Source organism: Neoarius graeffei, chromosome 3 (genome assembly GCF_027579695.1).
Source record: "Neoarius graeffei isolate fNeoGra1 chromosome 3, fNeoGra1.pri, whole genome shotgun sequence".
NCBI lineage: Eukaryota > Metazoa > Chordata > Actinopteri > Siluriformes > Ariidae > Neoarius > Neoarius graeffei.
The window spans coordinates 4,297,621-4,323,811 of record NC_083571.1 but is presented as its reverse complement, the minus strand read 5'-3'; the positions used below and the strand labels follow the sequence as shown (position 1 = coordinate 4,323,811).

The following is a 26,191-nucleotide window of genomic DNA, read 5'->3' as shown; positions in this document are numbered from 1 at the left end:
TGGCAGATGTTGGTCACTTTGATTTCCGCTGTACGTTTTACTTCCATCCTATGATGTCTCGCACAGGTCTCAACGAATCTCGTTTATGGCCATTGCTTTGACATATGGACTGATATGTTCATCCATCCATTATCTGTAGCCGCTTATCCTGTCCTACAGGGCCGCAGGTAAGCTGGAGCCTATCCCAGCTGACTATGGGCGAGAGGCGGGGTACACCCTGGACAAGTCGCCAGGTTATCGCAGGGACTGATATATTACATAGCATGTTTTAAACACTCAACTTGCTATAGCAGTGACAAAATAGCGATCAAAAATACATTCCTATATTTAATAAAATGATAGAAATAGAATTTTGATGATAAAAATTTTGCCTTCAGTTCCCCTTTAATGCACACCCATCAGCGATAACATTATGACCACTGAGAGGTGAAGTGGATAACATGGATTGATTATTCTCTGAATAATCCACGTTCACTGGATATGAGCAATCGTGTGCTCTGGTTGGCTACTCAACTACTAGGATATACCACGAGTTGGCCTAGTGGTTAGTGTGTCTGCCTCTTGATCGGGAGATCGCGAGTTCTACTCACAGTTGGGTCATACCAAAAACCATCATAAAAATGGTACCTGCTGCCGTCTGGCAAGGCACGCTGCAATACAGATGCAAGTGAGGAGTCAAACTCTTGTGGTTACCAGAGGACCCACCCCCCACCTTAACCCTAGCTAGGTGAGAGGCTGAGGGCTACAGAAATGGGGATCGGCACCGCACCCATACGCCACATGGCGTGGGAAGGACTTTGATTTGATTTGACTTGAGTACTACAGTGGTGCTTGAAAGTTTGTGAACCCTTTAGAATTTTCTATATTTCTGCATAAATATGACCTAAAACTTCATCAGATTTTCACACAAGTCCTAAAAGTAGATAAAGAGAACCCAGTTAAACAAATGAGATAAAAATATTATACTTGGTCTTTTATTTATTGAGGAAAATGATCCAATATTACATATCTGTGACTGGCAAAAGTATGTGAACCTCTAGGATTAGCAGTTAATTTGAAGGTGAAATTAGAGTCAGGTGTTTTCAATCAATGGGATGACAATCAGGTGTGAGTGGGCACCCTGTTTTATTTAAAGAACAGGGATCTATCAAAGTCTGATCTTCACAACATATGTTTGTGGAAGTGTATCATGGCACGAGCAAAGGAGATTTCTGAGGACCTCAGAAAAAGCGTTGTTGATGCTCATCAGGCTGGAAAAGGTTACAAAACCATCTCTAAAGAGTTTGGACTCCACCAATCCACAGTCAGACAGATTGCGTACAAATGGAGGAAATTCAACACCATTGTTACCCTCCTCAGGAGTGGTTAACAAACAAAGATCACTCCAAGAGCAAGGTGTGTAATAGTTGGCGAGGTCACAAAGGACCCCAGGGTAACGTCTAAGCAACTGAAGGCCTCTCTCACATTGGCTAATGTTAATGTTCATGAGTCCACCATCAGGAGAACACTGAACAACAATGGTGTGCATGGCAGGGTTGCAAGGAGAAAGCCACTACTCTCCAAAAAGAACATTGCTGCTTGTCTGCAGCTTGCTGAAGATCATGTGGACAAGTGGCTATTGGAAAAATGTTTTGTGGACGGATGAGACCAAAATAGAACTTTTTGGTTTAAATGAGAAGCGTTATGTTTGGAGAAAGGAAAACACTGCATTCCAGCATAAGAACCTCATCCCATCTGTGAAACATGGTGGTGGTAGTATCATAGTTTGGGCCTATTTTGCTGCGTCTGGGCCAGGACGGCTTGCCATCATTGATGGAACAATGAATTCTGAATTATACCAGCGAATTCTAAAGGAAAATGTCAGGACATCTGTCCATGAACTGAATCTCAAGAGAAGGTGGGTCATGCAGCAAGACAACGACCCTAAGCACACAAGTCGTTCTACCAAAGAATGGTTAAAGAAGAATAAAGTGAATGTTTTGGAATGGCCAAGTCAAAGTCCTGACCTTAATCCAATGGAAATGTTGTGGAAGGACCTGAAGCGAGCAGTTCATGTGAGGAAACCCACCAACATCCCAGAGTTGAAGCTGTTCTGTACGGAGGAACGGGCTAAAATTCCTCCAAGCCGGTGTGCAGGACTGATCAACAGTTACCGCAAACGTTTAGTTGCAGTTATTGCTGCACAAGGGGGTCACACTAGATACTGAAAGCAAAGGTTCACATACTTTTGCCACTCACAGATATGTAATACTGGATAATTTTCCTCAATAAATAAATGACCAAGTATAATATTTTTGTCTCATTTGTTTAACTGGGTTCTCTTTATCTACTTTTAGGACTTGTGTGAAAATCTGATGATGTTTTAGGTCATATTTATGCAGAAATATAGAAAATTCTAAAGGGTTCACAAACTTTCAAGCACCACTATAGGATATCAGCTCATATACCTACCATGAGAAGAGAAAAACAAAACAGCGAAGTGTGTTGCTGAATCAACCGAGGATGAAATAAAAACTCTACTCGGAAATAAAACTGTAGAAAAATGAAAAAAAAAAAAGCGCAACAAAATATGGAATGAAAGTATTTGATGGTATGAACGTATCTTTTTTATTTTATTTGTTTACGTTCCAAGCGGAAATTATTTTGTCGGATGTTTTGTGTAAAGTTTTTATTGATCGAATTTGCGAAGAATAAAAATAAAAATGCTCCGTTTCTCAAAATCCAGTGAATGTGGATTGAATAAAACAGTTATTCCACTCAATCTCGGTGCTACGCGCCTCGTCAGCTATCAGCTCATGTACGACTCCATTTTGTGGAATAATTGTTAATTGTGTCATTCCAGTGGCACCGGTTGAGGGGTGGGATATATTCAGCAGCAAGAAAGAGAACGGTCAGTTCTTCAAATTGATGTGTTGGAAGCAGGAAAAATGGGCGAGCGTAAGGAGTGACTTTGACACCAAGGGCCAAATTGTGATGTGAGAAGATTGGATCTGAACATCTCCAAACCGGTGCATCATGTGGGGTGTTCCCAGTATGCAGTGGTTAGTACCAAACAAAAGTGGTCCAATGATCCAAAGGACAACCGGTGAACAGGTGACGGGGTCATGGGTGTTGAAGTGTCATTGATTCGCATGGGACACGAAGGCTAGCCCATATGGTCCAATCCAGAAGAACAGAGGAGCTTCTCCTGTAGCACAAACTGATGAAACAGTGACACCTTTCTGCTGTTTGTTAGTTACCTGAGTAAGTTCTGAGACATTGCTATTCTTTGTTTTTCTGGTTTCCTGTCTTTGCCCTGGTGTCTGACTCTCTGTTACCCCTTTTCCACCAAATCAGTTCCAGGGCTGGTGCTGGTTCACAACTCGTTCAACTTGCGAGCCAGCTGAGAACCAGTTTGCTTTTCCATAGCTCGCGGTGCTAAGGGAAGACACGTCATTACGTCGCTGTATACGTCAGTTATGTCGCTACGTTTGCATAAACCTTGGCGCGAATATCGAAGCAAAAACAACACGGAAGAAGCAGCAGCAACAACAATAATAATAATGGCTGACTTCGCGTTTCTACAGCTGCGGCTTCTCATCGCTTAAAAATGGCGATCTTTCGCGGTCTTGTTATTGTTGTTGGTCTTAACAACTCCGCCCCCCCCCCGCTGACGTAAGCGGTTCTTTCCTCTGGCACAGCAGAGAGTTGGTGCTAGCCTGGAACCGGGTTTTCTGGCCCCAGAGCCAGTTCTTTGTCAGTGGAAACAGAAAACCCGGTTCCAAACTAAACACTGGCCCCGAACCAGCCCTGGAACTGCTTTGGTGGAAAAGGGGCGTGTGTGTCAGCTTGAGCCTCTGTTTATTGATCTCGGTTCTGGACCTAACCATTAGCTTTGTTACCACTGAATATACTTCATGTATGACCCAGATCTCTTCATTACTACTGATCATCCAGGTCCCAGTGTGAGTAATGCTTCTCTTCTCTCTAACTCCAGAGTAATCCAGTCATGGGAAAGGACATTGGAGAAAGACTCATCTGCCTCAATCACTGTACACTGATTATACACCAATTTAATTTTAAGATTAAAAATTTCTTCCCAGCATGACGATCTTGTTTCATTTCGTGAGTCCCTAATCATGTCACACACAGCACTGATCACTCGTATGAATCAACTTTACTCAGAACTCTCGCAATGTTTATTTTTCTAAAATAAATCCCACTTGTACTTACAGTTAAATCCGATTTAATTAAAAACATTATTGCATTACTGAAAGAACACACGTGGCTGTGGAGAAATTTACTCCTCCTCCTTTTTACTAATGATGATGATGATGATGATTATTATTACTACTACTACAGCTTTTTTCTCATGTTGTTTTAACGTCACGTGTTCTTCAGTAAGCGAGCGAGACGGAGGTGAAGCTGAAGCAGATCATGTCCTGGATGTGTGTTTACGCTGCAGAGCCGTGTGCATTTCAGACAGAAGGTTCCTCTCGAGGAGGAACGCTGGTGTGTTTCAGCCACGTCGAAGCTTGTGTAGTTTCTCAGCCATGTTCTCCAACTCGTTCTCCATCACAGCCAAGCTCTCCATCTCAGCGTCCTGCACCACAACACAAAACGTTCCTTGTGAGTCTTCTCTGAATAAATGAGCAGACAATTTGTAGACAATTACAGACCACATACACACACGAGCTGCCAGGAAAGATATAGTAACTCTCATAATCACTCTTTACAACCGTGGTGAGCAGAAAAGCATCTCAGCATGCAACAGAAAACAGAACACATTGGGTTCCACTCCTGCAGCCAAGAACACGGATCTTAGAATCAACGTCAAGTTGTTCCTATTAAAGTGGCCAGGGAGTGCAACATTTCTGATTTTTTTTAATAAGTTGTATTTTTCCCGTCCTGAAGGAACATGAGTAAATGATGACATAAGGGGTGTTACAACAGCCGACCAATCAGCAGCTTTCTTTCTGCTCTTCTCAAAATTTTTAATTTACTCTTTTGCTCTCCATCTTTCCTGAATTAAATTTTTTTTTCTATCCATCCACCTCTCCATGTTTTTCAGTAAATGCTTTACGATCGTCAGGGTCACGATTCAGCGTGTTTGTGTTTATCCTCACAAATCCACCGAGCAGGAGGTTTTAGGGAGGAAACTGGAGAACATGGAGAGATAAGAGCTGAAACTCCACACAGACAGCAACCTGAGCTCAGGATCCAAACCCTGGAAATTCCTGTTTCCTTTCTTTCTTTCCATTCATCCTTGCTATTATTTTTGTTCATTCATCCTTAATTCACTCTTTCTTCCTCTGTGGCGGCACAGTGATGTAGTGGTTCGCACCGGCACCTCACAGCAGAAGGTTCTGGGTTTGAGTCCAGTGGCCAACGGGGGCCTTTCTGTGTGGAGTTTGTGTTCTCTCCCCATGTGTGTGGGTTTGCTCCGGTTTCCCCCACAGTCCAAAGACGTGGTTTGGTTCACATGGGGCGGCCCCGGGCTGAGGTTGGTGCCCGAGTGAGGCACCGAACCCCCACCTGCTCCCCGGGTGCTGTAGCGTAGCTGCCCACTGCTCTCTGTGTGTGTGTGTGTGTGTGTGTGTGTGTGTGTGTGTGTGTGTGTTAGTTAGAGGTCTGCGCGGGTTGGATTTTTCAGTCCCGCTCCCGCCCACGCCCGCATTGTGCAGTCCCGCTCCCGCCCGCGCCCGCAAAGAATTATGATTTTCAGTCCCGCTCCCGCCTGCCATATTTTGTCCCGCTCCCGCCCGCAAATCCCGCATGATGCAGACGTTCGCGTTATTTCTCAGGAAAGTTCTTGTCTTGACACAGCGTGATGGTGCCCCGCCCCCTACTTTGAGTGGATTTGAGCATAAATATCTACAGCTCACGATCGTTATTATTTACCTTGTTTCTGAATTCGGAATGTTGAAATGGCAGCATGTAGACCTGATAATAATAATTATTTAAGTAGGCTAATCATTTAAGTATGCGCTCTCCCGTGGTGCGTCTCCTATGAATAATTCGTGTGAAAGGAGAGATGGATCGCACTCTTGAACTTATTCTTTTAGTTACATTTCTTTTCAGTTGTTTTTAGCAGCAGAAGGAGACAAACGTTTTGGCTGTTGCCTTCGTCAGTGTCTCTAATAATAATAATAATAATAATAATAAAAAGACAGGCGAGCAGGTAATTCCAAGTGGAAATTTGGTATATTTATTGTTCAGCCATACAAAACATTAGGCTAACCCAGTTTACATTTGTAAAGCATTTCTAACTAAAATGTCCGATTTCAGGACTCTTGACTTTTTAACGGTAAATGTACCTCTTTTTAAAGCAGCACTTACTTTTGAAGCACTGTGAGCTTCAGTAAAGGAGCTCTGCTCTTCTGCCATGATCGGAGATCTCAAACACGGAAGAGGAAAGGAATCGAGAAACGAACGAGAGATGTTTATCCTCTCCTGGATCAGAATCAGAATTCTGATGACCAGCTCATCTAAGGTGTCATTGAGGCATCATGTTAGTGTGGGTCACTGGAGGCTGGGTGTGAACGGCGAGTCATTAGAGTGATCAAAGGATTTCCCGTTAGGGTGATCAATGGCAAATTTAAGATGCCATTCCTCACTCAATCTGGCAATCTGACTCTCTCTGCAAATTTAGGCATCTTAAAATGTTTTTATTAATGCCAAATAAAATACCCAGCACAAATTATATATGATAGACATAAATTAATAATTTATAAATTTTATTTTAAACACGTTTTTAGTTAGCGGGACTGCAGCTTATCACCTCTCCCTCCCGCGCCGCATATGTGCGCTCCCGCTCCCGCCCGCGCCCGCAATGAGCTTTCAAAATTTGTCCCGCGCCGCACTGCTTTGCGCCGGGTCCCGCGGGAGTGCAGGGCTCTAGTGTGTGTGTGTGTGTGTGTGTTCACTGCTTCAGATGGGTTTAATAGAGAGGACTTTCACTGTGTGCTTCAGTCTGTGCCAGAGTTTACATGTGACATAGAAAGGCTTCTTCTATTCTTTCTTTCTTTCTTTCTTCCTCTATCCTTTCTTTTTTCTTTCTTCCTCTATCCTTTTTTCTTTTCCTTCCTTCCTCTATCTTTTCTTTCTTCCTTCCTCTGTCCTTTCTTTTTCTCTATCCTTTCTTTCTTCCTTTTTCTTTTTCTCTATCCTTTCTTTCTTCCTCTATCCTTTCTTTCTTTCTCTTCCTTCCTTCCTTTCTCTCTCTTTCTTCCTCTATCCTTCCTTCCTGTATCCTTCCTTCTTTCTTCCTTCATTCCTTTTCCTTCCTTCCTATTATTTTTGTTCATTCATCCAACATTTCCTTTCACCTTTATGCAGATGACTCTCAATTGTATTTGCCCTTAAAATCTAGGGACTCCATCCAATCTCTCCTTGTCTGTCTTGAAGACATCAGAAATTGGATGGCTAACAACTTCCTCCAGCTGAATGGTGACAAGACTGAAGTCATTATTTTTGGTCCCTCCAAGGCAAGATGCACTACAGTGAACGATTTAGGTCACCTCACTCCTCATGTCACACCCTCTGCCAGAAACCTGGGTGTCTTCCTTGACTCCGATCTCTGTTTTGACAAACAGATTAGCACTGTGGTCAAAAATAGTTTTTACCAACTCAGAGTGATTTCCCGCCTCAAATCCTTCCTATCTCATAACGATCTTGAAATAGTCATCCATGCTTTTATCACATCACGACTGGATTACTGCAATTCCCTTTATCTTGGCCTCCCTCAAACCTCACTTAGACGTTTACAGCTGGTCCAAAACGCAGCTGCACATCTGTTAATTGGCACCAGGAGACGTGAGCACGTCACTCCCGTTCTGGCCTCCTTGCACTGGCTCCCAGTCTTTTTCAGAATACAATATAAAGTCTTATTATTTGTTTTTAAAGCGCTCAGTGGGCTGGCCCCAGCCTACATCAATGACCTTTTACAGCCCCACTCAGTCCGAAGGTCTCTAAGATCCTCTAACGCAGGGCTTCTTCATGTACCTCGCTCGCGGCTGAAGCAGAGAGGCGACAGAGCTTTTTCTGTTGCTGCTCCACGCCTCTGGAATCAGCTCCCACCGGACATCAGATCTGCTCCCTCCATCTCTGCCTTTAAATCTAGGCTAAAAACCCATCTCTACTCCTTGGCCTTTCCCTAATCATCAGCTTATTGTTATTATTATAGTTTTATTTTATTTATTTCTTTTTGATCATTTGTCTTTTAATTCTGACTCTGTACAGCACTTTGGTCAGTGTATGCTGTGTTTAAATATGCTATACAAATTAAACTTACTTACTATCCATCACTCTTTCTTCCTCTATTCTTTCTTTCTCAAATTATCTTTTCTTTATATTTCTCTTTTCTACTCCTTTGTATACTCATTATTTATGGCTTTCTCCTTCCTTCTTTTTACTTTTCTTTCTCACATTTTTTCCTTTTAATTTTTCCTTATTTTCCAGTGCTTCACATTCTTCTTCCTTTTCTTTTTCTCCGTTTTTGCTTCCTTTCTCCTGTTTTCTTTATCCTTTGTTGATTTTTTTAATTGTATCATTTTGAGGCTCCTCCTCTTCTCCCCTTCTTTGTTTCCCTCCCTCCCTCCCTCCGTGTATGAAATGCAGATAGAGTTGATTATTTCAGTGTATTTTGTTGCTGTTGTTATTCAGTGTGTGATTAACGAGGGTGCAGAATGAACAGTCCAGTACATTACATCATCATCGTCATCAGTGCTAGTGCAGGAGATGTGATGTGGCTCAACACACTTCCTCACACACACACACACACACACACACCCTTACCTCAGTCTTCTTGGCGGCGCTGCCCTCCTCTGGGTCTCTTCCTGCCATCATCTGGAGCTCCTCCTCCTCAGGGCTCTTCCACACCTCTTTGGAGTGGTGCAGCGCCTCCTGCTGGCTGTAAGCCCTGCCATGGACCAGCTCCCTGCTACGACTCCAGGGTTTCTGCTTTCCCAGACTTTTCTCCACAGGCTTCTCCTCCTGACTCTCCTCCTCCACACGTTTGTGTTCTGGAGCTCCAGGTGCTCCTTCCTCATCTGCTGAAGGAAACAAATCATCGTTCATAACGCCTCGTGTTTATTTTCACCCCGCTGTTACATTAACCACAGCATCAGCATCAGGTTTTCTCTGGTGAGCTGCTTGACACCAAAGCACTGCTGAATCCTGGACTCTGATTGGTTAGGTGTTGATTAGTTTTCTATAACAGCAGCTCTGACAGTAGAGCAGGTTTATACTCAACATGTTATGGTTTCTATAGTAACAGCTCGTTCACAGGGACGTGTCCGGCAGACACTCGTGTCATTTGTACGGTAGCTTGCTGCCTGTAGGCGTGGCCTGTCCACTGTTTTGCGAGAACTAGCCTACTACTCTGATTCGCGTGTTACGTTCTCAGCTTCATAGCCTCGTTCTCAGATTAGATTAGCAAAACAAGCTAACTGTAGCAGCTCCGTACTCTCACCAGAGACGCCACCGAGCTCTGCTACGTTCTTCCAAGCTTTATTTTTCTCCATAATGTCTCTATATACATTTAACGAGAGGTCGTTGAAATCGTAGCTGGTTATCTGGATTAATAATTAACATGCAGGTTTTGCAGCTAAACGTTTCCCATCATCCTCTGCTCATTTGCATATTGAATGCGATTGGTCCAAAACTATGGAAATTATTTTATGAGATCACAAACGGAGCTCACATCGTTTAAATAATTTCAATATCATGTTAATGAGTTGCAGAGTGAATTGAATGTGTAATGATAAAAAAAATGCCATCACCTTCTTCTTCTTCCTCACTCTTTTCTGTTTTCTTCATCACCACTTGTTCTCCTTTCTCATCTTCCTCGTGACTGGTGATGATGTCATTCTCCTGAGACTCCTGGTCCTTCTCCTCCTCCGCTCCTCTCTTGTTCACCGTCTCTCCCGGGGTCAGGACGGCCATCAGCATGGACTGATCTATCAGGAGGGAGCAGGAGGAGGGCGGAGACAGACAAATCAGGGAAGCTTTCTACACACTGAAATCTCTTTATATAATTTTTGGATAAACTGCGTGTAAAACTCGTCCGCTCTTAAACTGTAATAATAAACTGTGAGTGATGTGCACTTCACTGCGTTTCTTCACAGTCTTATCTCCAACTTGGCAACTATGCTAAAGGCTTTAAGCTCCGCCCCCTTTTCAATGACATCATCTCATATGTCCCTGAAAATCTTCAGGTCAGCTGATGTGTCATTACGATGGACAACTATTTCCTTTATGAACCACACATTCGAGTCAAAATATATCAAATCACATTTCATTTTAGCTTCCACATTTTTACATTTTCTTTTCCTTCTGTTCTTTTTTCTTTCTTTATGTTTTCTTTCTTTTCCCTTCCTTTCACTCTCATCTTACTATTTTTTCTTTGACCTTTTATGCCTTCTGTCTTTCCTTCAGTCCATCCACCCTTCCCATCCCGTCCGTCCGCCCTTCCTTCCATCCTTCTATCTGTTCTTCCTTCCTTCCACCTGTCCTTTCTTCTGTCCCTCCTTCCTTCCATCCATCCATCCTTCCTTTCTGCCCTTCCTTCCTTCTGTCTGCCCTTCCTTCCATCCTTATGTCTGTCCGTCCATCCATCCTTCCTTCTATCCCTCCATCTGTCCTTCCTTCCTTCCCTCCGTCTGTGCTTCTGCCCATCCTTCCCTCCTTCCTTCATTCCATCCCTCCTTCCTTCCATCCATCCATCCATCCATCCATCCCTCTGTCCTTCCTTCCCCCTTCCATCATTTTTTCCATTTTCCCCCTTTTCAATTCTTTCCTTTTTCTCAATCTGAGTTTGTCATACCTTCATTTCTGTCTCCATTTTGCAGTTCATTACAGAAAAACTTCATAAATTATTTTTATAAAATGTAACATTTTATAATGAAAAACAGGGTAAAATTATTCTATAAATGGCATGTTTTATTTTCTTGATTAAATAAATTATTTTCAAACCTAATTCTCTGTAAATATCTCTCCGTATGTTCACAGTGAAATTACTATTTTAATTTCCTTCTAAAATCATTTACAGACTTCATTTTTATAATCTGTGAGCCTTTTTGTGCATTTTAGTATTTATTAGTATTTTATAGTATGCACATTTATTCATATGTAATTAGATGAAGGCTCATTTGCATATTTCAGTGAAAAAAAAAAGTACTTGATAATATCAGCGATCACCTGCTGAATCTTGTATGAATTAAAATGTAAATGAAGTTTTTTGACCTGCAGGGTTTCAGTCCGAGAGAAAACTGCACACAGCTGTGTGGGATGAGAACTGTGTGATGTGGAGCAAAGAAAAACAAAACATCTTTTCACCTGCAGGTTCCTGGAGGTCCTGGGCGTGGTCAGAACGTTCCTCTATTCCTTTCTCAGATCTCTCATTGGCTCCTGGGAGGGGAAGGAGGTGGAGTTAAATGCATGACTTGAAATGAAAGGGGAAATGGAACGGAATAAAACGTGTGAGAAATGTGACGAGTGATTCGACGACCTGCAACAGCGATGTCCTGCAGCTCCTGGAGGAAGTTCTGGTGACGCAGCACGGTCATGAGTCTGTCATCTACACACACACACACACACACAGAGTTTAGCTCAGTTCACTAATTTGTTACAATTATACGGTATATGAAGTGTGTGTAAATATATAATAACTGTATACTAAAAAAACCAAATAGGATTAAACACAGTTTAAGACTTGATTATGTTTAGTTTTCATGTTGAAGACAGGAGAATTATACACAATGTCTCCATTTGGCTGAATGTACGCTCACTGGCCACTTTATTAGGAACACCCATCCATCCACCGACTGGTTTACACAGTTCTGTAATCAGCCGATCCCTTGATGCATCAAATCACGAGCTTCAGTTAATGTTCAAACATCAGAACGGGAAAAATTGTGATCTCACAGTGAAGTATGACTTTCTTTCGCTGTGGTATGGGTGTTGGTTTGAGCCAGATGAGTATTTTTGGTTTGAGTATTTCAGAAACTGCTGATCTCCTTCCTGGGGTTTTCACACACAACAGTCTCTAGAGTTTACACAGACACAATGGTGCAAAACCCAAAAAACATCGAGTGAGTGAAAGAGTGAGTGACAGTTCTGTGGATGGAAAGTAAATCAAACAGACAGATTTGAGGTGGTTCGAGCTTTTTTTTTTGCCAGGAAGGATATAGTAACTCATATAATCACTATTTACAACCACGGTGAGCAGAAAAGCATCTCAGCACAAATGCAACAGAAAACAGAAGAACACATTGGGTTCCAGTCCTGCAGCCAAGAACAGGGGTCTTAGCATCAAGAACAAGTTCCTATTAAAGTGGCCGGATGGTGAGTGTGTATATATATATATATATATATATATATATATATATATATATATATATATATATATATATATATACACACACAGGGTGTCTCAAAAAAATGTACTCACACTTTGAATGACGAGAAAACCTTTATTTATGAACATAGAGTGAAATGGAATAGCTTCGAATACAGAAGACAAATGTAATTGAAGAATCATGTTCGCAAATGTTCAAATTGATGACCATTATTGTCCAGACAACGCTGATAATGCGCACCAAGGGATTCGCAAACGTCACGAAACAGGTCATTAGGAATATCGCGACATTGTCTTTCAATTTCCAATTTCAATGCATCAATTGTTCTTGGTTTGGTGTGATAATTTCCTGCCATGCTGTGATTAATTAATTACACCTGCAACACAAAAAAGGCAGCACGTTAGGGACAGTTAAAGTACATTTTTTGAGACACCCTGTGTATATATATCTCGAGATAGAGACACACTATTAAGAAAATAAAAATCATCTTTAAAACCAATACTTTACCAGTTGAACAGTGTAAATAAAGTGTATGTGTAGAAATATGAGAAAAATGAAAACAGTCCTTAAAAAAAAATGACATGCAGCAATTGTAATAAGGGAAAAATACAAATAAAAAATAAAGATGGATTAAATGTGTGTAAATTAGTAACATTCCAAATGCACACACACAAGCTGGTGTGTTAAGGCGTAAAATCTGAGGAACCGTTTGAGTTCAGGAGATCTAATCCTGAGATCTGATCCTCCTGAAAACGATGGTCTTCAACTGAAACGCAGTACTGCATGCTGAGTAATGTGACTGGCTCGTTGTTGTTGTTGGTTTTTTTTTTTCCCACGTTACTTCCTGTTTCTACTTTCGGGACATGGGGAAATGGTCGTCATGGTGATTCCTATATAAAAGTAAGCTCTTGAAGCCCTGGACCTCTGATCAGCTCTGAGAGTTTGCACAAAAAAAAAAAAAATCATGAAATTTTTTAGTGTTTTTTTGCTGGAATTAAAAGAAGTCCATTGGTGTGAATGAAGAAAAATAACGTGAACAAGTGGAACTGTGTGTGTTATACGCATATTCTGGTATGTACTAGTACATTATGTATGTATTCTAGATACGTATTTTGTCAGGGTTTTTTATTCTTGCACCAGTTTTTGCGTTGCTTTGCTTTTTGATTTGCGAAAGTGAACTGCAGTGGAAATTACATCCCTCTTTATAGCTGTGCAATTAATCACTGTGTGTGTGTGTCGTAAATTAGCACAGCATCACAGTTTCTCCTTTTCTGCTGACCTACACACACAGTGCTGACTCAGCTGTTCACATTCCAGAGAATCTCTCTCTCTCTCTTTCTCAGTCCTTCCCTATGTCCCTCATTCTTCTCCTCCGTCCTCTCGTCTCCTGCATTTCATTTCTCCTCAGGAAAAGCCGATATTGTGCTAATGCTCTGATTTCCTCTGTGTGTGTGTGTGTGTGTGTGTGTGTGTGTGTGAGAGACAGGCAGTGATGGGTAAAAGCTCGTATTTCCTCACCGTCCTGCTGTTTCATTCATTACAGCAGGAACTTTGCTGTGTGAGCAGTGTGTAGCCAAGGGGAAAATGAAAACCATTAGCGATGACATTCGCAAGGTCAGTGTGATGGCATGAAGATGTGTGACAGATGCACTGACGCGCCGTAAAACTGGCCAAACCGCATGTGGACGTTCTGAAGACTCGGCTATTGTGTAAAAAACGTTCTCTGGTCTGAGGAGACCAAAATGAAACTGTTAACTTCTCATCACTATCTGTGAAGCATGGTGGTGATAGTTGACATAGTTAGTTGGTTGCTTCTCTGACTTATCCACTCTTCAGTAGATTTAAACAAAAAAAAGAATTCATAAACTGTTTCCAAAATTAATTCCTAATGGTATTTTTCCTAACAGCGCCATGGTGGTGTAATTGGTTAGCATGGTTGCCTCACAATAAGAAGGTTCTGGGTTCGAGCCCAGTGGCCGACAGGGGCCTGGAGTTTGCATGTTCTCCCCGTGTCTGTATGGGTTTCCTACAGGTGCTCCGGTTTCCCCTGCAGTCCAAAGATATGTGGTTAGGTTAACTGGCTACTTGAAATTGTCCGTGAGTGCAAATGGTTGTTTCCCAAACCCAGAAATGGGAGGGTTGCAGCAGGAAGGGTGTAAAACTATGCTCCAATTAATATGCCACGTGGAACAATAGGGTCCACATGGACCCTGACCTGGGAACAGTGCTGGACAAGGGAGATGATGGTATTTTTCCCAACATCCATGATGTACCTTAGGGTTCTTTTTTTGCGTGGAGCTCTGCAATTTTCTTTCCCACCAAGATGACAATTTTGCCATATATTTTTTAAAGCTAATGGTCTTGATTGTTTATTACATATATACATATATGGACACCTGACTATTACACCCACAGAGCGTCTCTGTACCCTGTAACATTACAATTTCTCTTCACTGGAACCAAGAGTCCAAACCTGTTCCAGCATGACGATGCTCCTGTACACAAAGTGAACTCCATGAAGACATGGTGTTGGAATAGAAGAACTCAAGTATCCTTCACAGAGCCCTGACTGAACACAAGCCCACTGAACACCTTTGGGATGAACTGGACCACCGACTGTACCCCAGACTTCCTGACCTCTCTAATGCTCTTGTTGCTGAACTGAATGAACACTAATCTAAACTCTAGTGGAAAGCCTTCCCAGAAGACTGGGGGATGTTATAACAGCAAAGGGAAAACCCATGCCCATGGTTTTGGAACGGGAAGTTCTACGAGTACATGGGTCATTCTAGAATTCGGGGTACATTTCGCGTCTCCGAGATAAACCTTTTTTTTATTTTCCACAAAAAAACTCTTTATTGAATCAGTTTTGAACAATAATGCAAATTTATCCATAAAACATTAACTAAAAGACTCCCACCCCTCCCCCCACATTATTGGCTGTCTTCGACTCCTGATTCATCCACTCAACTCGAATCAACAGGAAGTGATTCAGTCTAACAATCTGGTTTTTGCAGCTTATTCTATTCACCGTTATAAAATCAATTGCACAAAAAGTCTATTTTCTGCATTATGTGAAATTTCAGTCATAATTTTTTTTAATCCGTCCCAATATTCTTGTCAACTCTGTTAACTTTGCTATAAAACTGCATAAAATCCACAAAGACTTTTAATAATAATATGCATGACACCTACACCAAGTGATGTTACTTACTCTGGCGGGAAACTTCAGAAAGGCAGTGAGGCATATTATGCTCAGTTTCTTCCCTCATTAATTTGAACAAAATGTTGAGGATTTTACACCAACGGTAGATTCATTATTCATCAACTCTGTTATTGTGATATTGGATTTAATCTCTCCATTTTTTAAAAAACAATAAAATTATTAAAATCCATAAGATTCTATTTTTACGCATGCTATGTGGTAGCTAGTTTGAGGTTAGCATGTGGAGTTGTGACATAAAATGGTGGGAAATGTCAACTCTGTTATCATAAATTCCGTTAACGGACTGCCCAGTTTAACGATGACGAACAGAGTCAACACTTGAAATGTGCTAGCGATTATAGACCATGATCAGGTGTCCAAATACTTTTACCTATATACTGAGAAGGAGGTGCAAATGTCCTTCACTTTGACCACATGTACATGCGCTCACACAACAGCAACGTTCACATCGTTGCTTGCGCATCTTTTGTACATCTGGAGGATTACATGCAGCGTCCACTAGAGGGCAGGGCAGAGCCAAAACATCTCTGTCAAACTGTAATTTTTAGCAATTTCACATACAGCGACATTAACCACACTGTTTATCTTTAAAACTTTCTGCCGTCTGTGTGATTCCTGTCTCAAACCAAAAACTCCGAGCTTAGCTTCAAAAGTATCTACTAATCTGAGAAACTGCAAAGAAACTCCTTAAACTCCTCCCCTCCGTCCTGAAGATGTCAGGAAACTTAAAGTTACAGTTTCACCTCTGACTGTTACAAAGTGCTGATGCTGGAGAATCCTTGCAGAAATGTTCCATAAATAAACATCTCCTGACAGAAAACTTTACCATAGCAACATTTTTTACTCCATTAATCATTATATTTAACATATTTATATTTAACATTAGTCTTGGATATGACTTTAACCCGCAACCGGTGGTGAGTCTCAGGTCCGGGAGGACTTAAGTATTGGGAAAAGTGTAGTTACCCCTTAAAGGTCCCATGGCATGAAATTTTCACTTTCTGAGGTTTTTTAACGTTAAAATGAGTTCCTCTGACTTTCTTAAGTCACCCCAGTGGCTAGAAATTTCATAATGTGTAAACCAAACTATGCCCAACATTTGAGAATGGCGCGTCAAAACGGCGCGTTGATAAACTCTTCCCTTGCCTACGTCAGCAAGGGAGATGATCCCCACGCCCCCCCCGGATTCCCACCCACTGTATGGATTGCCCGCCCAGCTCAAAAGTTGCCACCAAACATGGAAGTTGTGCTGTACATGGATGTGACAACACAGAAAGGAGTCTGTTTTTACTGCCGACGGGAGAGCCCCTGAAGACGCAGTGGCTTAATTTTATTTACTTCAATAATACGCCGTCGAGTCTACCTAAGACGGTATATGTTTGTCGGAAGCATTTTCCTGATGAATGTTTCCACAACTTGGGACAGTACAGGGCAGGTTTTGCACATCAACTGTCACTGAAGCCTGGGTCCATACCAAGCATCCCTGCCACATCAGCCACAAACACCGAACAAGTAAGTGTATAACTGTTAAGTCGTTTTGCCGTGTTTTAAAATCGGTGCCACGTTAGCCTTGCAATGGCTACATTAGCTGTGCAGCTAACCGCTTCCTGCAGTTAGCCAGGTACTCTGGCTACAAAACCAAAAAGCATGCAGCATGCTCTGTTATAATAGCCAATCAAAACAGTTTTTACAAAGACACCCACATTCTTTTTTTTAAGTCACTCGTTCATTTTATTTGTTTGTTTGTTCAGTAAAAACCCAAACATTTGTTGAATTTATTTTATTTCCTCGCGTTGCACCTTAATGACGTCAGCGCGCGGTATTTTTCCCTTCGCGGTTTGTTCCTTCTCTCTCGCCATAGTAAGACACCCACATCCGCTTGTTCTGACCCACTGGAGGTAGCGTCACAGTGCTGTTAGCCAATCAGAGGTAACACATTTACATGTCATGAATATTAATGATAAGACCCGCCCCCACCCTCTACCCTTCCCCGCCTCCTGCTTCTCATTAGCAAAACGACGCACTGGGAAAAGCGCTGAAATGGGGCTTTCTCCCAGGAGGCTATATCTACGTGCCGAGGGTTCATTTCGAGAAAGCCTGAGGATATAACATCCGGAAACCTCCACGAGCCCGTTTAAAGCATCAACAAACCACCATGCCATGGGACCTTTAATCACCGTTGCTCCCAGGTCCACTCTGACCCGGAGTGGTAGCACCTGCCTGGGTTCCAGTACATTACCAATAAGGCACTGGCAGCAGGGTGCTTTTCGGTGCAACATGGCAGATGAACCCAACAGGGTCAATGGCGCACCACCAGATGGCATGCGGAAGAGCCACTCAAATGGCCAACAGATGGCATCACTCACTCGGCAAGTCAGTTGTCACTGTGGGGCAACTTCCATATCCGTCAGGTCTGTGGCACTTTTGTGCACCACTTGGCGTCAGGTCTGGAGGTCCAGAGAAACAACATGATGGAGGAACAACATCGTTTGTCTTACCTTACTGTGCAAGGTGCTTCATTAGGAGAGGAGCTCTAGTGCAAGCCTTGCAGCCCATCTCCGTTTCTGCGCATCCTAATGAAGCAGTCATCATCTCTAGCGATGGACAGCCACCGCCGCCGATATTTAACATGCTCCTCTATCATATCTAACTGCTTACACTTGCAGCCAATTTCCACTTTAATATTAATATTCATATTAGATGTGCACATCTCACCGGTCCTGAGGGTTTCCAGGCACTGCTGAGACACGGGGAGGGAGTGAGGTTCACTCAGGGCATCAGCCAGCACCTCCACGATACACTTAATCACCTGAGAACATACACAGGATACACACAAAACCTAATAATGTCCAGTTCACAACTCTCAATTACAAAGACAATAGAGCTGAGGTCAGAAGTTTACATACATAGATGTGAAGATCACGTGAATATCAGGCTTTTAGTGATTTCTCTGAACTGTTTTTTTTCCTTTTCCTGTGGCAGAATGATTGTACAACATAAATCATTAATTAAAAAAAAGAATTTGGTGCACACGGTATAATTTATTTTTGGTTTTCTGAAATTGACACAGGGTCAAAAATTCACATACAGCCACCTAACATTTGGTTAAATGTCCCTTAGCAGGCTTCACCTTGACCAGATACTTTTGGTCATCATCAACAAGCTTCTGTCAGAATTCTGGTTGGATATTTGTCCTCTCTTCTTGACAGAATTATCAGAGTTCATTTGAATTTGTGCATTTCCTGGAACAGACCTGACTTTAAAATACAGTCCACATATTTTCAGCAGGGTTGAGGTCAGGACTTGTTTTAAGCTATGTTATCCTGCTTTATCCTCTACAACCAGCTCTGAAGTGTGTTTAAGGTCATTGTCAGGTTAGAACACCCAATTGTGTCCAGGGACCTGATGGTTTGAGGTTAAGCTGAAGAATTCTGGTGCAATGCATCAGTTCCACTGCCAGCAAAACAGCCCCAGGGCCATGATGCTACCACCACCATGTTTAACAGTTGCTCCAGTGTTCCTCTGTACCTCTGATCACTGTGCCCAAACAACTTAATCTTTGTCTCATCTGACCATCGAAGCTTTCTGGAGGAACATTTTTTCCCCATGTGGTCAGATGTAAACTTTAGTTGAACTTGAAGGTGTTGATTATGGACTTTTTTTTTTCTTGGGCAGCAGCCTCTCAGTCCATGGTGATGGAAATCTTGCTTGATGTTAGTGTTCCAGCAGCTTCCAGTTCATGGCAGGTCTGTGCCTTGGTGGTTCTGGTGTTGTTCCTGACCATCTGAACCAATTTCCTCTCAGCTGAAGGGGACAGTTTGGGTCATCTTCCAATAAAGTGGCTACACATCATAATAACTTGTACTTATACACAATAGTTTGAACTGATGATCTTGGAATCTTGACTTGTTCAGAAATGGCTCCAAGAGACATTCCTGAGTGTGTAAATCTATGATCCTCTTTCTCAGATCTGCACTGAGCTCCTTGGACTTTCCCATTGTACTGTGTGTTGGTCAATCCAATGAGTGTCAATCGAACCCTTTTTATGTTGTGCACAGAGAAGCCACCAGCTGGAGTCAATCATCACTAATGGAAAGTTAAGAGGCCTTGGATTTGGCTAGTTAAAAGGAACAAAACAAAGCAACAGCAGCAGTAGTTCCTGGCCGTAGATGTTGGTGTTGCAGGACAATATAAATAATAAGAAATTCAAAAACCATGAAATGGAGAGATGATCAAATGACTCATGCTATCTAGTGAATTTTTCGAGAAACCCTGCGGTAGACAGGCAGCTGTGGTAGAGAGTCGACCGTGAACGGTCATCCAGCATACAATCTAGCAGCTCACTTTGTGTGGCTTTAGACATTAATTTGTCTATAAATAACCAGGGTTGGCGGCACGGTGGTGTAGTGGTTAGCGCTGTCGCCTCACAGCAAGAAGGTCCTGGTTCGAGCCCTGGGGCCGGCGAGGGCCTTTCTGTGTGGAGTTTGCATGTTCTCCCCGTGTCCGCGTGGGTTTCCTCCGGGTGCTCCGGTTTCCCCCACAGTCCAAAGACATGCAGGTTAGGTTAACTGGTGACTCTAAATTGAGCGTAGGTGTGAATGTGAGTGTGAATGGTTGTCTGTGTCTATGTGTCAGCCCTGTGATGACCTGGCGACTTGACCAGGGTGTACCCCGCCTTTCGCCCATAGTCAGCTGGGATAGGCTCCAGCTTGCCTGCGACCCTGTAGAAAGATAAAGCGGCTAGAGATAATGAGATGAGATGAGATAACCAGGGTTGCCAGATTTCAGCAGCAATTCCCAGTCCAAATACATCTCAAAATCCACTTAAAACACCTGAAACAATCCCAAACAATTCAGGCATTGGAAAAGGGAGACGCGTTCCTCTTCTTTTTCTCAGCCTTTGTGAGTGAAACAAGGTCACTGTGGCACGCACACATTTCTGATGTACGGATGTTATCCACTCTATCATCCATCTTTCTCTCTTCCAATCTTTACAATACAATGGAAATTGTTCTGTACATCATAGTCTTCTTCGTTAGTGTTCTGCCTGATGTCAGGTCTGCTCTGATGGCTTCAGCCATCGAAGTTTCTAGGGAAGGAATTACAGTCGTGGTTTCCCATTGCCTTCTAATGGGGAAGCCATGGCCTAATGGTTAGAGAAGCATTTTTGGGAACAAAAGGTTGCCGGTTTGATTCCCTGGACCAGCAGGAATGGCTGAAGTGCCCTTAAGCAAGGCACCTAACCTTCAACTGCTCTGGGTATGTTGCTCTTAATGTAATGTAATTATAGATGTGTTCTCCTCTCAACCCTTCTTTCACATGCACATTCAATTTAGAGTAGCCAGTTAACCGAACTGCATGCCTTTGGAGTGTGGGGGGAAACCAGAGCACCTGGAGGAAACATGTAAACACACAGAAAGGCCCCCGTCGGCTGCTGGGCCCGAACCCAGAACCTTCTTGCTGTGAGGCGACAGTGCTAACCACTACACCACTGAGCTGCCAGACATGCTGTGTGCACTTTAATTTTAATTTAATTCCAGGTATTTGCTATAAAACAAGATTCTTGTTGCCACAGAGTACTTTTAACCAAGTCCAATGTATCCTCCTCCTCATCATCACCATCAGTCCAGTTCACCGCTCCTCCCCCAAGTACGGGGCAATGTGATTCCTGCCCCAATGGATCTCGATTAGAGCTTGTTGCAGTTCCTGTTTTTGACCACTAGGCTTAATAAAAACTCTCAGGCACTACATGGGGATGTGAGCACCAGAAGTACAAGACATGTCGAGAGGTGAGAAAATTAATGTCCTATATCACTGATAAGATTTCAGTGGAATTGAAAATGCATGGAGTTGTGAATAATGAGCAGTGATCGGAGGATATGAGCAGTTTAATGACTTTCTGTTGTGTGCGTCTCTGCACACAGCTACTTGTTTTATGCTGAGAATAAGCCAAATTTGGACCCTGGACTCTGCTTTATATTAACACAGATCCATCGTTTCATCTCAGAGTGAGTTTGTTTCAGTCTCGCGGTTTATCACATTATAGCCTGTAAATGTCCTTCATTGTCCTGCGTCTCAGTCTTCTAAACACATACCTAGTCCTCTCATTACTTCATTCACTGAAACAGAGTCAGTCAGAGACATGAGCTCCAGCATGTCCTTTAATAAAGAGTAGAGAGAGAGCTTCTGATTTCACACAGATTACAGCAGGACAAGGACGAGGAGCTGAAACTCAAAACCTCATTTCTCTTTATTCAAGGTGCTTTATCAGGTATAGTCTCTCTCTCTCCCTCCCACTCCTGTACCAGGAATGGCCTTGATGCTTTCAGCCTGATTAAATGATCACAGTGACACACAGGAAACAGGAAACACAGAGTGTGATGCACTGTGGCTGTTTAGGGGTTAAACTGAACTCCATTACACACTGACTAAACCATCACCATCTGCTCCTGGAGGCTTTTTTTACAGACCATCATGCTGCATTCAATACTCCAAACTGTTTTATAAACTCCTGAGACCAACTGTCACGATGTTGAGTCACAACCGCGGCAAATGTGTGTAGCCCACACACACACACACACACACACACACACACACACACACACACACACACACACACACACACACACACACACACACACAAGGAATATCAGCACTGCAATATTGTACTCAAGTTTGCAGGTTCAGTTTTCATGCTTGTATCTGAAGGTCATTCACTCCATCATTAAAAAGGAACGTTTTAAAATGTAATGTGAATACAGGAATGTTTAACGATTACGTTTATGCAATCGTACAGATTCTCCTGGAAAACACAATACTTCCAGATCCCTTAAGCGTTCTGTGCAGAACCTCTACGTTTCCCTTTCAGAATGGGTTCAGAGTTGATCCTTTTAGGAAGCGATGAGCCCATCTGAGAGCGCACTACTGGGTTTGTATTATTTGCAAATAAATAATTTCAACAAAAATAAAATGAGAGTCACAAATAGGTTTTTGCATTTCACAAAATACATCCACAGTGAATGATAGGTGTGTGTGTACATTTGTGAACCAATATTTTATTTGTAAAAACATGCATCTCACATTTCATTTATGTCTGGCTCTCATTTTATCACTGATCATGACTGTTCCCATCAACAATCACTAATCACCACTATCCACAATCACTGAACACAGCTGTTCCCAAAAACCAATAACTGATCGCTAGTGTTCATTATCCAATCACTAATCACCAATGTTTTCACCAATCACTAAATCACCACTGTTCCCAGTATCCAGTCACTAATCACCACTATGCCCAAAAAATCACTGATCAACATTGTTCCTGTCATCCAAGCAATGGTCACCACTATTCCCATCAAACAATCACTGATCACCACTGTTCCAGTCAACCAATCACCACCATTCCCATCAACAATCACTAACCACCACTATTCCCACCAACAATCACTAAGCACCATTATTCACATCAATCACCATTCCCATCAACAACAACTAACCACCAATGTTCCCATTAACTAATCACTACTAACCCATCGACGATGACTAATCACCAATACTCTCATTGAGCAGTCACTGATAACCACTGTTCCCATCAAACAATCACTGGCCACCAATAACCCCATCAACCAATCACAAAATCACCACTATTCCCATACAATCACTGATCACCATTGTTACCAGTCACCACCATTCCCGTCAATCACTGATCACTACTGTTCCCATCAACCAACCAAGAATCACCACTAATCTCATTAACACTCACTAATCACCACTATTCCCATAAACCAATCAATGATCACCACTGTTCCTATCAACACTCACTGATCACCACTGTTCCCATCAAACAATCACTGATCCCCACTGATCCCTTCAACCAATCACTGATCACCACTGTTCCCAAAGACCAATCAGTGATCACTAATAAAACTCTATGTGTCTTCTGATAATCTTCCTTCTGTGCACAGCTTAATTAATTAATCTGTGCTAGCAGCGTTGGTGCAAATTCTTACTCTCATTCACTCAGAAAGTACTCTCTACCTTCTTCTTCTTCTTCTAACATTTTTAGGACACTATTTCTCCCTCAGTTTTCAACCAATCATCACCAAATTTCACATGAAGAATCCCTCTGGGCTGAGTTAAGTTGCTATGACTTTTGGTGCTGATCTGGATCACTGGTCCGGAATGATCCATGAAAAATGGGCTTTTTTTTCCCAATCACTCATAACTCCGTCAATTTTCATTATTTTTCTCAATCAGTTTTTTTTTTTATTTTGTTCAGGGCGGCAAGGCGCAACTTTTCCTCACTAAGCGTCATTCTCTATCTCTTACCATTCCGGATCTATAGGGTACAGTGCCCAGACGTCCCGGTTTGTAACAGCTAGCGCAAATTACGGTGACTTTAGTCCCAGTCTCTGTCTAGTTTGTGATTTGATATGCAAATAATCATGCTGATTCAATGAATATGTAAAACAGTTTATGACATTACCAGGTGACTGCTAGTGAATTTTTTAGTGTGTGTTAGTTACTTTCTCATGAAAAACTGTTTATGCAACACTGTTTCTATACTACACTCTCAAAAGAACAATGGGTTCTTCGCTAAAGCTTCCTAAAAGGGTTCTGCTTGAGACAAAACGCTAATCAACCAACATCTCCTGGCCAATCAGAATCCAAAATTCAGCAGTGCTGTAGTGGAATGAATGCTAACGGTGTGTGTGATCTTTACCTTCACGTCCTCGTGCTCCAGCTGAGTGTGAGACACGGGCAGTAAGGAAACTGCAGGAGGAAAGAACAGAAATTAAAGGCAGTGAAAAGATTGCAGTATAATGTGTAAATGAAACTAAAATAAAATCAAAGTATTAGTTCAGGATTTAAACTGTGTGAATTATGTTTTTATTCATTTTGGACTGATTTTCTACTCGCTATAACACATCAGTTCCACTAATCCAGACTCAGGATTTGAATTTTTTTTTAAAATATATATTTATTTTTCTTTTTGAACATATTTTAATGTCTTTTTAAAAAAGAAAGCGCTAAAACAATAAAATGCAAGAATATTTAAAAAATAATAATAATCCTTCCTTTGATAAAAAGGTAATTATCGCATGTAATACGGCAAGAATTATCACCTCACAGCACTTAAAGATATCTTAACAACACACACGATATGTTTCTCGATATAGAACTTTGTTGAGTCAGTACAGGATCAGAGATTCGGTGTCCAGAATTTATATATACATAAAAACGTGTTCAAAAAGTGTACAAAAAAATAATGTTTACTGTTCAGCCAGTTCCACTCAGAGATTTTTCCCAGTGAGCAACAATTATTCACTCAGAGAGACTAAAGCGAGGCTGGTGAGGAAACGACTGTTTATAGCTGCTATACCGAGTGCTGTGGTAGAAGAGGAATAAAACACTTGGTGTCATGCTGCTGTAGGACAGTAATCAGTTTGGGTGTGGTGACAGCAACTCCATCACTGGCACAATGATTATTCTTCTGATTTCTATATGAATTAAAATTTGTCTGATGTTTTAGCCTGGGGTGTACAAACTTTTGCACTAAGCGGTAGAAACCTGCAGCACTGATTAAAGCAGTAGGTGGGATTCCTTTTTATTATATTTTAAAACAAAACAATATTCTCTTCAGAGTCTGGAGTCATTAAAGTGATAATACCAGCATAATAAGCAGCGTTAGAAGGATGTGCCCTACACCTAGTGCCCTACACCAAGGGCCCTATACCAAACAGCCTACATCAATTACCTTACACTACATGACCTGCAATAAGTGCCCTACACCAAGTGCCTTACAGTAAATGCCCTACACCAAGTGCCTTACAGTAAGTGCCCTTACACCAAGTGTCTTATGCCTATTGTCATACAGTAACTGCCCTACACCAAGCAGCCTACACCAAGTGCCTTACAGTAAGTACCCTCCAGAAATTGCCCTACAACTAGTGCCTTACAGTAAATGACTTGCACCAAGTTCCCTAAATGAGGTGCCTGACAGTAATGTGCCCGACACCAAGTGCCCTACAGTAAGGTGCTCTACACCAACTGCCCTACACCAAGCAGCCTACACCAAGTGCCTTACAGTAAGTACCCTCCAGAAATTGCCCTACAACTAGTGCCTTACAGTAAATGACTTGCACCAAGTTCCCTAAATGAGGTGCCTGACAGTAATGTGCCCGACACCAAGTACCCTACAGTAAGGTGCTCTACACCAACTGCCCTACACCAAGCAGCCTACACCAAGTGCCTTACAGTCAGTGCCCTACAGTAACTGCCTTGCACCGCATGACCTACAATAAGTGCCTTACATGAAGACGTGTGTGTGTGTGTGTGTGTGTGTGTGTGTGTGTGTGTGTGTGTGTGTGTGTATATGTATAAGTGCCCTACACCACATGACCTACAATAAGTGCCCTACATTCGCACTGTGCTTGGTGCTGAGCAGGTTCCCCACAGATGATGTTAGAGTGTGTGAGTGAGAGAGAGAGAGAGAGAGAGAGAGAGAGACTCACCGCACTGGAGCAGCAGGAGGAGAAGCAGAGCGCATCTCAGAGCTCTCATCATGCTGATGTGAGGAGATTTATTCAGCACAGAACCTCCAGAACCCAGAGCCGAGCTTTTATTC

General features: G+C 42.2%; 1 protein-coding gene across 1 annotated transcript; it reads right to left on the bottom strand.

Moving 5' to 3' along the window:
* Positions 1-4,296: 4,296 nt before the first annotated feature.
* chga (chromogranin A) lies at positions 4,297-26,128 on the bottom strand. The gene is made up of 8 exons (XM_060915761.1): positions 26,079-26,128; positions 24,287-24,336; positions 18,280-18,373; positions 11,489-11,557; positions 11,317-11,388; positions 9,762-9,938; positions 8,776-9,032; positions 4,297-4,582 (listed from the first exon to the last, which is right to left on the bottom strand). Exons 1-8 carry the CDS (start codon positions 26,125-26,127, stop codon positions 4,499-4,501), a joined length of 852 nt encoding a protein of 283 aa, XP_060771744.1. The 5' UTR covers position 26,128; the 3' UTR covers positions 4,297-4,498.
* Between the last annotated feature and the right edge of the window lie 63 nt (positions 26,129-26,191).

Bases quoted from the DNA above. Each gene is read 5' to 3' on its own strand.
- chga (XM_060915761.1), bottom strand. From the start codon at position 26,127: ATGAGAGCTCTGAGATGCGCTCTGCTTCTCCTCCTGCTGCTCCAGTGC. The intron at 18,374-24,286 runs GTAAAGATCACA...GTATGTTCTCAG, and splicing joins TGGAGCACGAGGACGTGAAG to GTGATTAAGTGTATCGTGGA. The intron at 9,939-11,316 runs GTGAAAAGATGT...CCCTCCTGATAG, and splicing joins GGACCTCCAGGAACCTGCAG to ATCAGTCCATGCTGATGGCC.